This window comes from Aspergillus flavus, chromosome 1 (assembly GCF_009017415.1).
Source record: "Aspergillus flavus chromosome 1, complete sequence".
NCBI lineage: Eukaryota > Fungi > Ascomycota > Eurotiomycetes > Eurotiales > Aspergillaceae > Aspergillus > Aspergillus flavus.
In genome coordinates, this window is record NC_092406.1 from 4,285,335 (window position 1) to 4,298,956 (window position 13,622).

Genomic DNA, 13,622 nt, shown 5'->3' on the forward strand with positions numbered 1-13,622 from the left:
GGACTCAGATAGTGATGTTGTGGCTCTCTTTTTATGCCCCCTTTTCCCGCGGTACTGGATAGTCCTTTGTTTGTTTCTGTCTTTTCGAGTATGTTGGCCTGCTTTCTATGTCTACTGTATAATCAAGCCGGGAGGATAATCATGGGCATTGCTTTTGCCTACTCTTATGTTCAGCGCCCGGTTGACTTGATGATACTGGACTTTGTGTATCTATGGTGTGGCTGTCTGTTTGTCATTCCTCTACTCGACCTTCTTGATGGACGATGATGGTTTCAGAGGTCGGTCTTCCGAAACACCGGTTGATTATACATTACTGGATGATTGAATGCCTGTTATGTCACCTTTTGTCTTGTTCATAGACTCCTGGCTGCAATGGTCTGATTTTTCAATCCGATGTGCTATTTCCATGGTGGCCCAAATTACAGACGTGTCCCGCTTGACCCAAAGGACAACAGTGACAATACACTTTCCTACAAATCAAACTACGGTGGGATGCGTCTTCCCGGGCTCTCTTTATTGTCACCGAACGAAGGGGAAATGCGTGATTACGTCACATTTCCTGATCAACTCTGCTTATAATGCGCCCGACTGAGCTACACACATACACAGTGAGTGGCAAGCGAGAAAAGAGAAAGGATCCGTCATGCCAACAACAAGAAAAAGAAGTGGCTAGCTCAGGGCCCGACCAAAAAAAAAAAAAAAAAAAAAAATGCCAAGGGTATACTGATAATTTGATGGCTGCACTTACAGCCCGTATTCGTAGACTATGCATTTTCCGAGGTCTGGGGAAAGCGTGATTCTGTGGCACCATTGGTTAAACTTGCACTCGAGGGTTGCATCGAACCTCTGGTTAGTATGGTTATCCATGATTACTAGGTAACAACATCATGCAACCCATGTTCTTCTCGAATCAGGCGAAAAACTTAGGGGAAGGCCGGGACGAGGAATACATCTGATTATTGGGACAGGAGTTGAATTCTATGCTCTATCATCTATCATCCGCGCAACACGTTTAAAAAAAGAAAATCTCAACTATATCCAAAGTTCATCTCTATAAGCAAGACAGACGCTGAGTCGTGAAGGCAGGCAAAACAGGAGAAACCGTATTTACTTAACAGAACATATCTTGGATGGAAGAACTCTAGGCATCCACCTCATGTGTTTTTAGGCGATATCTTCGTCCAAACATGACCTAAAAGTTGGACTGTAGATTGTAATGCAGGTAGCGGTGAAAGCCGGCCTGGTATCTTCCAAGCTAGTATTCCAGCAATAGTTATGCTTGAGATGACGGCAGATGCAAATCCGTAGCCGAGTATCCTGCCTTGTCTGTGTACCACCTTGACGACGTCCGAGTACCGCTGTGTACTGAAGCTGACGCGAGCATACTGGGTCTTCCAGCCAAGGCTAGGCACGTAGAGATCGAGTGCTTCCTCGATTGACTTACGAATTTTGTACAGTGGGGTCTTCACTCCCCAGCGCATCTCAAGGTAATTTTGTTTGGAGAGGTCATTGATGGCGTGCGCATCTGCCGTACGTTGATCGGTGTATGCTTGAAATGCTGCTCGGCGCGATTCACGGAGAGCCGTGAGACTTGCGTTTAGATCAAAGGCGTCGTGCTTATCCAAGAAATCGAACAGGACCCGGATATCTTCAAGACCTGCGTTGAGACCTTGCCCATAGAATGGGAGGATGGCGTGAGCAGCATCTCCGACAATGACGATGTTGGAGCCATAATGGTGAGGCTTGGCTTTAATGCTAATCAGGGGGAGATGAGGGTTTTCTTTGAATTGCTCTTGCAGATCTTCAGGGGTGATCAGATCCGGGGAAACACCGGGGAAGTTAGCATCGAAGGATTGGAACAGTTTCTGCGGTGAGCTCTCCAGTTGCGCGTAGTGGGCGGCTGGAGCAAACAGAGTACAGGTAAATGATTTGTCAGGCGACGGAAGAGCGATGAACATGAACTCCTTTCCGGGCCAGATATGCAGGTGGTTTGGCGAGATGCGGAAGTCACCGGTGTCCGATGGTGGGATCCGAAACTCGCACCACAGAGTGTCGATGTATTCCTGTTGGTAGTCTACTCGAGAATACTTCATCATATGATACCTCGAGGCGGAGTGGGCACCATCTGCGCCGATCATGTAGTCAAAGCTTACTTCGATCTCAGGGACACGGTTGGAGGAGCCAGGAAGGGGAGTATCCCCTGGGGCTCGACGTTCGAACCATGCTCGGTTTGATTGGAAATCAGCTCCTGTTAGTTTATGATTGAAAAACAGTTTGACATTCGGTGTCCGCTCCAGCTCATCAAGTAGGGCATTGTTCAGCGTGCTCCTGTCTACTGAGTTGATGGCCTATGAGCCCGTTAGATACCGCTCTTCACGAAATCCTCAAGCATCAGTCATGTAAGTACTAACTTGACCATGAACGTCGTATGCCTGCGCAGCTTCCCAGAGCTTCCCATCGTCTCTGCCGTGGATCATACGACCATGCATCGGAATTGCATCGTTGAGAATCTTCTCAATCATGCCATCTCGATTTGAGCCCTTGAGGGACGAGATACCTCGTTCGGACAGAGCGAGATTGATAGACTTGGTGAAATTCAAAGGAATCGTAGTAGGATCACGAAGGTCTGCAAGTTACTCCACAGCGTGAGCAAAAAGATCCTCAATCGACATCTATGATGATGCATGTGGATATAGTATCATATATCAGATGATGATGTCATTCCAGCGAAAAGGAAATCAATTCCGAGTCGAGAGACTCATATTCTCTTAGAGTAGATATCGCACGATACAGCATGGGCACGTCATGAATGTAGGCTCACCTCCACGTAGTTCATACACTTCAACATCATCACCTCTAGCGGCAGCATATAGGGCTGCGAGAGATCCGACCGGACCGGCACCTACAATGACTACCTTCTGCTTCCTCGGAGGTTCCTGTGCCATGATGACTGTAAAACAGAAGGAGGTCTATTGAATGAAGCGTACTCTGCTTCTCTTCGAAACAGAAAAATCATTCACCCTTATATTATCAATCACTATGGCTCATGGATAGAACTTTGCCTCACGTGATTTCCACGTGAGTGGCATCGGACGATTTCTCCCCAATGACAACCAGCGTTGGTTGCGCCATCCATACTTTCTACGCTTAAATTTTCGTTCTCATAAGTATCACATGATATCAAGCCGCGCGCCAAGGTGCGCTTAATGACCCTAGATAGTAGATAAACTAAGCCGGGTACGGTTAACAGCCTTGCCGCACTAGGAATAGTCCCTTCTGGGCCGAGACTCGACCGATTAATCCGACGGGTGTATCCGCGGGGGATTTGCCCAATTTTTCCTACCTCTCGCAACCTTTTATCCGCATAGGATACCCCAATTCGACTTTGTTTCGCATTGATTGCGCTATTTTCCCCTTCGAGCTTTTTCCCTATCTATTTCTTACAGCATGGCAGTGGAAACCGCGCCTCGGAAATGTATGGGAGTGGATTGCGACAAGATCGCGGGGACTCTGCAGTGTCCGACATGTCTTAAACAGGGCACAGATAGCTTCTTTTGTTCACAGGACTGTTTTAAACGGAGTTGGGTAGGCTGCCTAGCGTGACCTGTAGGGTCCACGTACTTAACTCTCCTTTCTACTCTGCGTGTATACTAACGTTGTTGTAGAGCGAGCACAAGACCATTCATAAAGCAAAGAGTAATATCCTCACCAACCTGTTCCCGCCAAAAGTAGTTTCTGAACCAGATCCAGCCACCGGCCTATTTAATCCTTACCCAGCCTACCCTTTCACTGGCTCTTTGCGACCCGTCTACCCACTTTCGGCCCGGAGAACAGTGCCTAAAACTATCCCTCACCCTGATTATGCTAAGGACGGTATTCCTCGATCAGAGCAGAAGTTTATCGGCCGGCATAACATTACTATCCTGAACAAGGAGGAGCAGGAAGGTATGAGAAAGGTTTGCCGCCTGGCCCGTGAGGTATTGGATATTGCCGCCCGGGAACTGAAGCCTGGTATCACGACCGATTACCTCGATGAGGTGGTTCATAAAGCCTGTGTCGAGCGCAATGTAAGTGGCCGTCTTGATCTGAGGAGTGAATTGTGAGCTTGCCCACGTCTTGTAATACTGAATTGCGTCTAGTCCTACCCATCGCCGCTGAACTATATGCACTTCCCCAAGTCTGTCTGCACGTCGATCAATGAGACTATCTGTCACGGTATCCCTGACCAGCGCCCACTTGAAGACGGCGACATTATCAACATCGACGTTACATTGTATCATAATGGCTTCCATGGTGATCTTAACGAAACCTACTATGTTGGAGACAAGGCTCGGTCAAACCCAGATGCTGTTCGAGTAGTAGAGACGTCTCGGGAGTGTTTGGATAAGTCAATTGAGTTGGTGAAGCCTGGTATGCTGTTCAGAGACCCAGGAAACGTCATTGAAAAGCATGCGAAGAGCCGTAACTGCAGTGTGGTCAAGAGCTACTGTGGTCACGGCATCAACCAGCTGTTCCACTGCGCTCCTAATGTTCCTCACTACGCGAAGAACAAGGCGGTGGGAACCGCAAAGCCTGGCATGTGTTTTACAATTGAGCCCATGATCAATATTGGTACCCACAGGGACCGTACATGGCCTGATGACTGGACCAGCACCACTGCCGATGGATCTCTGTCTGCCCAATTCGAACACACACTTCTGGTGACGGAAGATGGTGTTGAGGTACTGACTGCTCGTCTACCAGATTCTCCTGGCGGACCTATCCCCATGCCAACAGTTGAAGAGCCCAGTGAGGCGAAAACCGAGGCATGAGCTGAAGATGTTAGAAATGACAGTAGAGGGGTTGAGGCTAGCGAATACCACTGTTCATACTACCAAGAATTCCATCAGGGCACGGCGCCCACATATGTTCGCTTGGAGACCCTTTTAGCTGCCCAACAACAAGTAGACACAAGTTGTATCGAGGATGGATGTCGCCAACTAAAATAATGTACTCAATGCCACCGAGAGCGTGTTCGTTAGAAAATAGCTTTTAAATCAATCTTTGCGAACCTATGATGATGATCTTGCCTATCTCAACCTGAAAGTTATCCATTTATAAAAGTTAATCAGGACATCTACATAGTAAACATTCCTGCCCACGTGATCTCACTACCGCTCCCGAGGACTTGGTATTGAACTTTATCGGCTCAAATCTTTTGGTTCCATTCAGGGCCGAGAGCCGAATGATCCAATGAAAATGTACCCTTTGCGATATAATTTGTAAGCCCAGTGGGGTTGCTTATCACACGTGACCTAAACATTTGCCCGAGACCGGCAGTATAGTTGCGGTGGAGCTATCGCTTCTCCTTGTACTGTGTATTGTCTCGATTGACGCTATCTAATCCTTGGTCTGTGGGACTGGTGAAGTAAGTATCATGGCCCCAGAAAGGACACCTACAGAGACGTCCCCGTTGCTAGGTCCGCAAGTCAATAGCAATGCTGCCCACCACCCTTCAAACGGTGCCATTTCTGGTTTGCGCGACCCCAAATCGGTAGGGCAGAATGGTGGTGATTCACAGGAAGAGTTGGGCAAGGACGTGATAGAGTCAAACCCAAGGCTGAGCTATATATTTCCTGCGATTTCAATTGGCGTATGGGCTCGTTTTCCCGCATGCACATGTATGCCTGTGCTAATATATGCCAGGTCTTCCTATCTGCAGCCGACCAGACTATTATCATGGCCAGTTATGGGCAGATTGGTAGCGATCTTCATGCGCTCAATCTGACAAGCTGGATTGCCACTTCGTACTTTCTAACCTTAACGTCGTTCCAGCCGCTATATGGAAAACTGAGTGATATCTTTGGCCGCAAGGCATGTCTGTTATGGGCCTATGCTATCTTTGGCACTGGCTGCTTGTTTTGCGGTCTAGCACAGAATATTCACCAATTGATTGCTGCTCGCGTAAGTATACGACGATCTTACATGACTGGGAATATGGGGTGGCTTATGGGAGGATAGGTTTTCCAAGGCATTGGGGGAGGAGGTATGACCACTGTTGTCAGCATTCTACTAAGTGATATCGTTCCGCTCCGAGATCGAGGTGTCTGGCAAGGTATAATCAATATTATATATGCTACTGGATCTGGAATTGGAGCACCTTTCGGTAAGGCAAGCGTTATGATTGATCGATAACCACTAACGTTATTCCTCGTGCAGGTGGTATATTGGCAGACTACATTGGTTGGCGCTGGTATGGCTTCTCTGCCAATGTAAAAAGATGCTTGCTTCTGATTCATTTCATAGGGCTTTCATTGCTCAAGCACCCATATGTGTTCTTGCTTTCACAGCGGTTTCTATCATACTGAAATTGCCACCGCAGGAAAATAGTCATTGGAAGGACAAGCTCCGTCGTATTGATTTTCCAGGAGCGATTATTCTCGTTGGGGCGGTCCTTGGCTTTCTCCTTGGTCTTGACCGCGGTAGCAATGTGTCCTGGACCATACCGGTAACCATTATCTCGTTGAGTGTATCGGCTATCTTATTCGTGCTCTTCGTTGTGGTCGAGGTCTTCTACGCAGCGGAACCATTTGCCCCTGGTCACATTATTTTTGACCGAACATTCTTTTCTAGTTACGGCTGTAACTTTTTCAGCTTCGGGGGTTGGTTGGCAGCCCTGTTCTACATCCCACTCTATTTCCAAGCCGTAGATGGTGTGTCTGCTACTGTTGCTGGGCTACGTCTTCTACCTAGTATTCTGGCCGGCGTTTCTGGGTCGCTGTTTGCCGGATTTGTCATGAAATGGACCGGGAAATTTTACTGGCTGACAGTGGCGGCATATTCATTACTCACACTAGGAGTCACAACGATCTTCCTTTTCTCTGGCGGTGCCACGGAAAGTCTTGTACCGATGATCATGGGAATGGTACTTTCGGGTTTTGGAAACGGCATCGGTGTCACGTCGACGTTGATCTGCCTCAGTAAGTGAACGAGACACATTTGCGATCAATGGAGTTGTTCTGACCTCGTTTGCAGTCTCGAATTCGACGCCCGAAGACCAGGCAGTAGTGACGGCATGTTCTTACCTCTTCCGGTCCCTAGGCTCAGTGATAGGCTTGTCTCTATCTTCAACAGTGGTCCAGCAGATTCTTCGGGGCCGGCTGAGGTCTGCATTGCGCGACAGCAAGGATATTGACCGTATCGTTGACGGCGTGCGTCAGAGCCTCGACTATATTAAGACCCTTGATCCGAGTGTTGCGAAAGTGGTTCGGGGCTGTTACGGATGGGCTATGAATAAAGGCTTTGCATTCATGATTGCTGTGGTGTTCTTTGCCCTTATCAGCAGCTTCTTTATGCGTGAAAAGAAGCTGAATCGGTGAACTGGGCTTTCAACAGAGAATAACCAAGCGATGTTGGATGGTTGCGCTGACACGACATGTGCCCCCAAAAATAAGAGTATATTGCAACCGCCAAAGACATATTTACAAGGCAACTGGGTACGACAATCGCCCAGCACTGCTACTATTTCTGTGACTTATCATGATTACGACAGTATATAGGGAACATACAGACGTTAGAAGATTGATGGTTGGAGATGGTAATGTCGTGTAAAAACAACATAAATTAAATACTTAACTTACTGCAACTCCGAAGGCGGTCATTTATTTAACGAACATTTGGTATTCCGCCTCCAACTCTTCCCCAATCAACTTATACTCTCCCACCTTCGGCTTCCAACGCTGACATTCTCATTGTTTGTGGTTTTCTTCCTTTTGCACGCTCCTTTCCAGATATCATCACACATTCACGATGAGAATGACCCAATTCAATAGCCCATAGCTCTTTCGCCGTTACAAACACCGCTATGTCGGGATCTCAACCAAGGCCGGCCTTGTCACGGTATCGTCCTATTCTCTACCTACTCACTGGTGTCGCAGCGGCCTACGCTCTTGTCTACATCAACAATCTTATCATCTCTTCCTCATCCCAGCCATCTTTACGTCGCCGAAGGACTATACGCCGCCCGCGAGGTTTAAGGAGACGATCGGAAATTGTACCCGTCGAAACTCCTTCATCTCGAGCCATCGCACACCTTGAGCAACTAGAGCGCCAGAACGGAGTATATGGTACATTTCGCATAGAAACAGAAGATGGCCGACGTGTGGAAAGTGGGTTGCTCCCGTCGTTGCTCGCGACCCGGGATCAGCTCATGGAGGAAGTCGGCGTTCCCCAGGCTCATGCGGAGCGGATGCGCGAGATGATGGAAGACACGTTTCTGGAATCATTTCTCGCTTTGGACTTCCCGCCAGCGCATACTTTGGAGGAGGGGAGTCCGGAAAGGAACTATTTGACGGAGCAGCTTCAACGGCGTGGGATCTCGCGTGCAGGGATCGAGAGGGCCTTGGCTCGGTTCAATGAGGACAGCAACTACGGGGAAGAATTGCGTCGTCGTCGGCAGAACGGGGAGAGGGTTACCTTGTCTACTTCTACTTTCCCCGATGAATCCTCGCCCGCGCAGAATATGGATGGCGGGGAGACAGTCGTTGATGATCAGAGCGTCTTTTCCTGGCGCGAAGGGCACAATGACACCTCTCCGTCGAGGGAAGGCCAGAACCTGCTCAACCTACTTTATCATATCGCCGAGGATCAAGCACGGAGAGATGGTTATATTCACAGAGGAGTGACGTGTAACAGTTGTGGCGCTATGCCGATCCAAGGCATTCGGTACCGATGCGCAAACTGCATCGATTACGATCTCTGTGAGACATGTGAGGCGATGCAGGTTCACATCAAGACCCATTTATTTTACAAAGTACGGATCCCGGCTCCTTTCCTGGGGAACCCCCGACAGTCCCAGCCTGTTTGGTATCCCGGAAAGCCTGCCATGCTTCCCCGCAGCCTAAATCGATCCCTGGCCAAACGCCTGATGAAGGATACCAACTTTGAGAACACGGAGTTGGACGCTCTTTGGGATCAATTTCGTTGTCTGGCAAACCACGAATGGGCGGATGACCCTAACAAACTGTATATGGCGATTGACCGCAAAACTTTTGATCGATGCTTTGTGCCCAACACATCTATCCGTCCACCGCCTCCAAGCCTTATCTATGATCGAATGTTTGCTTTCTATGATACGAATGGTGATGGTTTAATTGGGTTTGAAGAGTTCTTGAAAGGCCTTGCAAGCCTTAATAATAAGAGCAATGACGAGAGGCTGCGCCGTGTCTTCCGTGGCTATGATATTGATGGCGACGGCTACGTGGAACGGAAGGACTTCTTACGGGTATTCCGGGCATACTACGCTCTCAGCAGAGAATTAACACGAGACATGGTGGCTGGCATGGAAGATGACTTCTTAGAGGGCGGTGCACGAGATGTTGTTCTGGGGAGCCAGCCAATCAGCTCTGCATTTCCTGGCAGCATCCCTGCAGGAGAGGTGTCTAGAACCGGAGAAGGCAAGCGCGTCAATCATGAAGGAGACATGGAAATCGTAGACAACGAAGGTATCTTACGCCCCGACGGGACCGACACTGGTGATCGACATGCCGTCGTTGGTGACGCTGCTGTTAGGAGTCGATACGGAAGTATCCGACCACTGTTTCCATCCGTTCGGCTACCTGATCAAGGTAGGTCCGGAGGCGAAAACGTGGATGATGCCAGCAGCTCTGATGGCTCTAGTTCGTCGGTTGCTACTGACCGCTGGCCTCCGGCCGAACATATCCGGGATGAGGATATTGTGACGGCTCTTGGGGCCTATGTACCCCTATCAGAGGTCACTGACCCAGTTGACAGGGCTCGGATCGGCACTGCTGTGTACCACAGAATGTTTGACGACGATGATAGACGAGTGGATGCAGCTCGTAGATATGGAATCGATGAGCGGTGGCGGCGAAGGGCATTCTACACCGATGAAGAAGATGGCGCCGCTGCGCCTGAAGGCTACGAGACTGATTCAGACGCGGATGATGTATCGGTTGAGGATGACCTCCATGACCAACATCCCGAGTTTGAGTCACATCCGCCATCTCCTCGTTCCCGTTCTTCATCCAAAGTGCGGTTCCAGGACGACATTACTGATGACTATGACGTGAGGTCAAATCCATCGACATCCTCACGCAGTATACTTGTTGGTGAGCGGTGGGGAGGCTTTGAAATCCCTGAAGTAGAAAGGGACGTTGGCAAGGAAATCCTATATCAAGTAACACAACAAGGATTTAACGAACTGCTTGATATACTGTTCAAGCCTAAGGAAGACCTGCTCATGGAAGTTTACCGGACGCGCACTGAGCGCAAAATGTGGGCCCGAGAAATTGAGCTGGTAGAGCAGATGGATGCCGGGAAGCATTTCGCCCGACGGGATGGGCGGCCTGTAGACGACGAGGTCAAAGAGGAACCGGAGTCTTCCTTGCATAACCCCTTCGGTGACAGGCCACTCGAAGAACTGCTTGAACGGGCGGGATATTCTATCGGGAGCCCGCCTTTGGAGCCCGTCCGGGACGGTCCCGTACTTGCTCCTCCGTCACCTGAATTGCGACTCCCGGACGACGATGTACGACCAACTCACCTCGCTGATCCCGGAGAGGATCCAGCCGAGTCCCAACAGGAAGAGCCGGATTTTGCGCCAGCTGTTCCATCACCGGGATCCCCAGTATCAGAACGGAGTCAGTCACCATCTGTTGAATCTGAGTTTGACCCTACATTGCCACATCACCGTCCAAATGAAGATACCCAGGAGCTACGCGATACCTCTGGGCTACAATCTAATGTTTATAACGCTTCCCCAACACACTCTACCTTCCCACAATCCCTTCCTGCCGAACTTCGCCTTCAACCTAACGGTACAACCTCATTCCCAGCACCACCATCAATAGCCGCCTCCTCCCCCGAAGCGGAAGCAACGGCTCCCAAACTCTCTCCCTCACCAATCCAACCTCTACCCCCTGCTTCCACTTCCACTCTTCCACCTCGAGATGGTCCCACCATGCCCCCGTCTCCACTGATTCTTTCACGCTGGGCCTATCTCAATCGTGTCGAACGCGAAGCGAAAGAACGAGGAGGCACAGGCGCCAAGCTTAGCTTCGAGGAATTCTCGCATCGTATGGCCGCAGATCGGGGACGGAGGTTGGCTTTCGTAGCTAGCTGGATCGAGATGGCTAGCTTCTAGCTGTGACATCCCTGCTCTGTCTTCCTCCATTTGTCATCTTCGTAATCGAGGGAGCGCAAATGGACGTACCTGACATTTGTTCGTGTATATTAATTGTGAAATATGGAGAAAACCCATGAAGTAGACTTTAATCCGATCGGTTTTCTGACGTGGATCAGGGCTTTATACTACTGCATTTAGCTATTATAATTCCGATCTTTATAGCTTCCAGGTGTTCCTGGGACAGTCCAAACACCCGTGCCCATGATAAAGATATGTAAGTACATACAATATAGGATGATATGAACGGCGTTGAAGAGGTACAGCCATCGTCTTGGTATCAATTTCACCACAGCAAGGAAACAGAAAGTGAGGACAAAAAGAAGTTCTAATCTAATCCCAGTATCTAATCACACCATCCAATCCACCAGTGACGACCTTACTCGTCTCTTGAGGATGCCAGTCAAGACAAGTCGTCGCACCGCCTTCCTTGCCGCTCGCCATAATTTTGTGGTACATTTTCCCGGTCTTCCAATCCCAGAAGCATACGTATCCGGCGCTGTCGCCGGAGCATATGAACTGACCATCGGGAGAGATCTTGAGGTCAATGGCGTAACCAGCGTTATTATGGCCGCGGAAGCTCTTCTTTCGATTTTGGCGGAATTTATCCGTGGCGCCGTAGACGACGATCTGATTGTCGCCGGATTGGAAGGCGACATACTTGCCGTTTGGATGGGGTGCTGCCCGTGTGAGGGCAAACATGTATGGTTCCGCAATGAACTTGATCGGGACGGGGATGCCGTATTCCCAGGCGCGGAGGGATTTGTCGTCAGATGTGGAGATGAAGCGACGGTTCTCGTCAACGAAGGTGATGGTATTGATTGCTGCTAGGTGGTGGTCGTATTCTTGGACCAGTTCGCCGGAGCGGGTATCGAATTGCACGATCTTCTTGTCAGACATACCGGCCAGGAACTCGTGAGAGTGATCCGCACCGGGGTTGAACCGAACGACGTGTGGCGTCTTGCCGGTAGAGAAACGACCAAGGCACTTGCCATACTCGGTGTCCCAGAGTTTGATCTGGCGGTCGTAGGATGCTGTGAGGAACGTTTTCCCGGTGGGATGGAAATCTGTGTCGGTGATAGCTTTGGAGTGACCAGAGAAAGTGCGCAGAAGCTCGCGCGAATGGAATGCGTCCCAGATCTTGGCCTTGCCGTCCGCTGCAGACGATAGTAAGAGATGGCCGGACTGAGGGAAGAAACGAAGGGATGTGATGGCTTTAGTATGTGATTTCCAGGTGTGGATGAGTTTCTTCGGGATAAAGTTCTTGACACTTCCAACCTCCTTCCTGAGGTCCACATCCAGGTCTTGCGGTACATGCATGTAAGTCCGGCCCAAGTAGTCGAATTGCTCGGATCCGTGGAACTCGGTAGTTTCCACCTTGGACGAATCGTCCTGGTAGTCTGTCGATTGCTTGCTCATAGCAGGCATATGAGCTGGGGCGATCTCCTCTTCCTCTTCCTCCACGTACTCCTCGTCACTGGCAAGTTCTCGGTCTTCGGCCGCCTCCGCTTCCTGATACATATGGTCATCATCCTTATATTTCGCCCACGGCCCCAGATAAGCGCCTTCACCCTCGACAATGCTCGAATCACCCTTCCTTTGCCTTTTGGCCCGCAAGGCTGCCGATACCTCTTTCGACGGCTTCATCTGTACGATATCCCGGCCTCCATACTGTGCCGCCCGGTCCAGGTCTCCCACAAACTGGCCCGGTAGTCCGGGGTTGCGTGTGTATCCTAAGCTCTGGAATGTGCGGTGTTGCGTGGCGAAGGTGGCTGCGCTAATTGCTGCTTCTTCTGCGTACCCCGTAGGCACGTTCTTGCGTTTGAGTCCATTCGCGGGGCCATCAGGCTTAAACGGATTCGCTGGACCCTGGTTGGGACGGGAGAGATCGTCATATGTTGCATTGTAGGTCAGAGCTTGGGAGGATGTATTAGCAAGCATCATCTGCATATGTGCTTGGTCCTATACAATTGTTAGATATCACATGACCCTAACAAGCAACGGTTGAGCGTGAAGTTATAGAATAACTAAAAGACGCATACACAAAGCGAAGAGAGGACAGAAGGAGAAATTTCAGGGACCAAACCTCTGTATTTACTTCAGGCGCTGCGACAATCTTAGTCGCTGTTGGCACGGTAGTTTGAGACTGGGGGCGCGCGGTCTCATCGTCGCTAGACTCGTAGTCAGCACCTAATAGCGACGCCATGATGCACGACTATGTGATTTTGCTTTTATTTTCTTTTTTTTTGCAAAAGAGAACGCGGGATAGGGGGATTCTCAGTTGCGCTGGAAAGGTTAGGAACAAGAAGGGCAAAAGCACGGCAGTAGTTGGATAAGCTAAGTTACAAAGGCGGCGAGTCTAATTTTTCGGGCGGCGAGTGTCCCACTGCGAACACTGCCGTTTCTACACCACCGGCGCTCTGCCCATTCCACACCACTT

At 49.8% G+C, this 13,622-nt stretch overlaps 5 protein-coding genes across 5 annotated transcripts; 3 read left to right on the forward strand and 2 right to left on the reverse strand.

Moving 5' to 3' along the window:
- Nucleotides 1-952: 952 nt before the first annotated feature.
- On the reverse strand, nucleotides 953-3,328 carry F9C07_2279796 (putative kynurenine 3-monooxygenase). The gene is made up of 3 exons (XM_041288110.2): nucleotides 2,822-3,328; nucleotides 2,412-2,626; nucleotides 953-2,348 (listed from the first exon to the last, which is right to left on the reverse strand). Exons 1-3 carry the CDS (start codon nucleotides 2,943-2,945, stop codon nucleotides 1,155-1,157), a joined length of 1,533 nt encoding a protein of 510 aa, XP_041140436.1. The 5' UTR covers nucleotides 2,946-3,328; the 3' UTR covers nucleotides 953-1,154.
- F9C07_2140035 (putative methionine aminopeptidase) lies at nucleotides 3,329-5,354 on the forward strand. Its single transcript, XM_071509169.1, has 4 exons — nucleotides 3,329-3,585; nucleotides 3,666-3,696; nucleotides 3,751-4,067; nucleotides 4,140-5,354. Exons 1-4 carry the CDS (start codon nucleotides 3,448-3,450, stop codon nucleotides 4,809-4,811), a joined length of 1,158 nt encoding a protein of 385 aa, XP_071365916.1. The 5' UTR covers nucleotides 3,329-3,447; the 3' UTR covers nucleotides 4,812-5,354.
- F9C07_2279798 (putative transporter) lies at nucleotides 5,355-7,670 on the forward strand. Its single transcript, XM_071510393.1, has 6 exons — nucleotides 5,355-5,632; nucleotides 5,686-5,943; nucleotides 6,001-6,154; nucleotides 6,199-6,232; nucleotides 6,286-6,959; nucleotides 7,015-7,670. The coding sequence occupies exons 1-6, from the start codon at nucleotides 5,417-5,419 to the stop codon at nucleotides 7,356-7,358; spliced, it is 1,680 nt and encodes a 559-aa protein (XP_071365917.1). The 5' UTR covers nucleotides 5,355-5,416; the 3' UTR covers nucleotides 7,359-7,670.
- On the forward strand, nucleotides 7,671-11,143 carry F9C07_2083896 (uncharacterized protein; the record flags this gene model as incomplete). The annotated part of the gene is made up of 2 exons (XM_071508858.1): nucleotides 7,671-8,032; nucleotides 8,399-11,143. Exons 1-2 carry the CDS (start codon nucleotides 7,844-7,846, stop codon nucleotides 11,141-11,143), a joined length of 2,934 nt encoding a protein of 977 aa, XP_071365918.1. The 5' UTR covers nucleotides 7,671-7,843.
- A 372-nt stretch (nucleotides 11,144-11,515) lies between these two features.
- F9C07_1583 (WD40-repeat-containing domain protein) lies at nucleotides 11,516-13,388 on the reverse strand (the record flags this gene model as incomplete). The annotated part of the gene is made up of 2 exons (XM_041288091.1): nucleotides 11,516-13,144; nucleotides 13,269-13,388. 2 exons carry the CDS (start codon nucleotides 13,386-13,388, stop codon nucleotides 11,516-11,518), a joined length of 1,749 nt encoding a protein of 582 aa, XP_041140432.1.
- Nucleotides 13,389-13,622: the final 234 nt, after the last annotated feature.